At 51.0% G+C, this 2865-nt stretch overlaps 1 protein-coding gene across 1 annotated transcript in view; it reads left to right on the top strand.

Moving 5' to 3' along the window:
• Positions 1-2865, top strand: part of LOC119585945 (calcium-activated chloride channel regulator 1-like) — a gene marked incomplete in the record, with an annotated part of 13408 nt that overhangs the window by 2785 nt on the left and 7758 nt on the right. The window contains 7 exon segments of the mRNA XM_037934660.1: positions 21-186; positions 371-473; positions 705-1285; positions 1398-1560; positions 1805-2056; positions 2184-2498; positions 2656-2793. Of these exon segments, the coding sequence (XP_037790588.1) occupies positions 21-186; positions 371-473; positions 705-1285; positions 1398-1560; positions 1805-2056; positions 2184-2498; positions 2656-2793 (1718 nt within the window).

The following is a 2865-nucleotide window of genomic DNA, read 5'->3' on the forward strand; positions in this document are numbered from 1 at the left end:
CCCTCCTCCTCCTCCCACAGGTCGCTCTCTGGTCGGCGCGTGGGCGAGGTACCGCTGGGGCGTGTTCGAGGAGCGAGGGTACGAGGGCGACCCCAAGTTCCCGGCTGCCCACATGATGGATGACGTGCCCAAGCCCACGTCCTGCACCAACGCGCCCACGGAGGGACAGTGGATCTCCAGAAAGGGGTATGGTTTAGAGTCTGATGAACTTTGGAGTATGTTGGTGCTATATTTAATTTGATGTGGTATATTTTCATGTTTTCCTGATCATTTTTAGAATTTAACTCTTGGATTTTTTTCTTTACTAGATTGTTTTGCCTTTATCGCAGTTATCTTTTTTTCCATATTATGCTCCTCTTTTTGCCAGCAGATCTGGTCCATGTTCGGAGGATGACCTAGAAGGGTGTGTGTGGGTGCCTGACCTCAAGAGCCAGGTCAACTCATCGATCCTGTACCATGCTGACTTACCTCAGGTCAAATAGTACTATTTTTAATTGCACGTTCAGTTAATTTCGTTTTCCTTTTAAATTGAGTTCTAATATTTTCTTATTCAGGAATTGAAGGCCTCACCGTAACACAAAGTAAACTATTTAGAAAAAAGATAGATACGTAATGGAATAACATGTTGTACATCGTATCTAACAATAGTAAATGGCTCAAGGAGTAAACCTGGGGTCTTACGCATCACTTCTTTATCGCCACAGATGCGAGGCTTCTGTGACAGCGAGACCCACGACTACGACTCCCCGACGCCCCACAATCTCCTGTGCGGAGCCAAGAGCGTTTGGGAAATCATGAGGCAACATCCAGACTTCGCTGTCAAAGCCACACCCTCTCCCCCTGCTAAGGTGGAGGTAGAGCAACAGGCCACAAGACGCCCCGAGGGAGAGGAGGTACGTAGTGGCACCATTAGGAAAGGGAAAACAGAGTCCGTGACACCTGCGACGTCCACGTCGACAACTGCAGGAGGGGTGACACGAGAAGACCCGACGACGACAGAGCGTCTGTTCTTGGATGACGTCCGAAGGAGGTTCGAGGAGAAAGCCGCTTCCAAAAGCGAGGCACAGGTCACTCCCGAAGTGGGGAACCAGACGCAGAAGAGGAGCAAAAGGGAAGAGACTAAGACTAATCCGGATGTCAATCTGCGGCCGAGCTTGGTGACCGCCCACATCGCGACGTCCAGCTCCCCTCCTCCCCCGCTCAACGCCTCGGCCTCGGAGGACGCCTTGCCGGTCCAGGACTACCTCATCAGCAGCCACGAAGTTAACTTTTCGGAGAACTCAGGGTGAGTATCGTCAGATGTGAAATGCAACTGGGAATGTATACAAATGCGATTGCATTACTGACATACAAGTTTATTACTTGATGTGTAATTTGATTCTTCTCGCTTCCCCTAGATTCTCCCACCATCCGAACCACGAGCCCGCCAGAGACAAAAGCAGGAAAAGGCTTCCAGGGCGCCAGGAATGGAGTCCTCCTTCCCCAGAGCTCGTCCTGCTGGCCCCTGCCCCGAGGGCCGTGGTGCTGGCGCTCGACCTATCTCAGGACGCTGTGGCGCAGGTGAGTGTTGAATAATGATTTATGAATACTGAAAATACTTAGTGGATTTTGTGTTGTTGTATGTTATGTTATTTGTCTGGCTTTGAATGAAAAAATGGCATAGTTATAATAATCATTCCTATTTTTAATGTTTGGAGATGGATCACTAGCAAAATCCACTCCAATTGATATGTAATTCTTCTTATAGTTATATGTAGAATTTTCTCTCAGAGTTTACCTTATTAAAACTCTCCCTGCTACCCAGGTCAACATGGATGAGCTCCGAGGCGGGATCCTTCGCTGGCTGTGGGGCCTCGGCTCCAACATCAAGGTGGGCGTCTTGGCGGCCTACAACAACGCGTCCTACCCACTCAGTCTCGGCCCTCTCCTGCACGCTCCTACCACGACGTCGCAGCTGGAGGACGAGCTCGCTCTCCTCCCTTCTCTGGACGAAGTGGAAGATGGGGTGTACGGGGGCGAGTACTGCCTCGACTGCGTTCTGAGGGAGGCTTCAAAGGTCTGTCGCTGCTCATGGTTTCGTTATATTCTGGGGTTGTGTATACGATATTTCAGTTGCCTTTTTATCATTGTCGCATAGTAACGGGTCTTCAGTATTATTCGTAACGTCCCTCTCGTTCGCACAGATGCTGGAGGACGGCGGTGTCGAAGAAGGAGCCGGCGTCCTTCTCTTGGTGGCGTGCGCGCCCCAGGTCTCCGAGGACACTCTGGCCGGTCTGCGCCAGAGCCCCTTGGCCGTCCAAACCCTTGCGCTCTGCCCTTCCACCGACCCGAAGTTCGACCAGCTGGCGGGGTCGGGCGGGTCGTGGGTGCTACCGAACACTCCCACACCTACGTACCCAGGAGAGGCAGGGAAAGGCCGCGAGCAGAGGGCAGCGGCTGTGCTCGCTGCTGCTACCCAAGGCGCGATGGCTGTCCCGGGAGACCCGACGCTCGTTAGGGTGAGGAGGATGATCTCATCTTGATGCAGTATTGTTTCTTGCAAAAACTGCATTCTTCCATAGGGAATTTCAGATGTATCCGAATGACAATTTCCAATTTAAGATGGCATTTCTACTGCCGCATGGTGTGTGAATTTATGTTTTCTTGACATTTAAGGTGGGCGGACTGATAACCAACGTGGAAGAACGAATGGTAGAGAGCGCCGGTCCGTACGTGACTATGTCTGGTAGACTAAGACTCGCACCAGCTCGCGAGCCTCACCTGGTCATCATCACCACACAACATCAGGCAAAGGTTTGGATTGTTAAAACAATTTCTTATCAAACAGAACTCGCTTTGACTTATAGAATATAAAAATTCTCTCCA

Source organism: Penaeus monodon, chromosome 20 (assembly GCF_015228065.2).
Source record: "Penaeus monodon isolate SGIC_2016 chromosome 20, NSTDA_Pmon_1, whole genome shotgun sequence".
Taxonomy (NCBI): Eukaryota; Metazoa; Arthropoda; class Malacostraca; order Decapoda; family Penaeidae; genus Penaeus; species Penaeus monodon.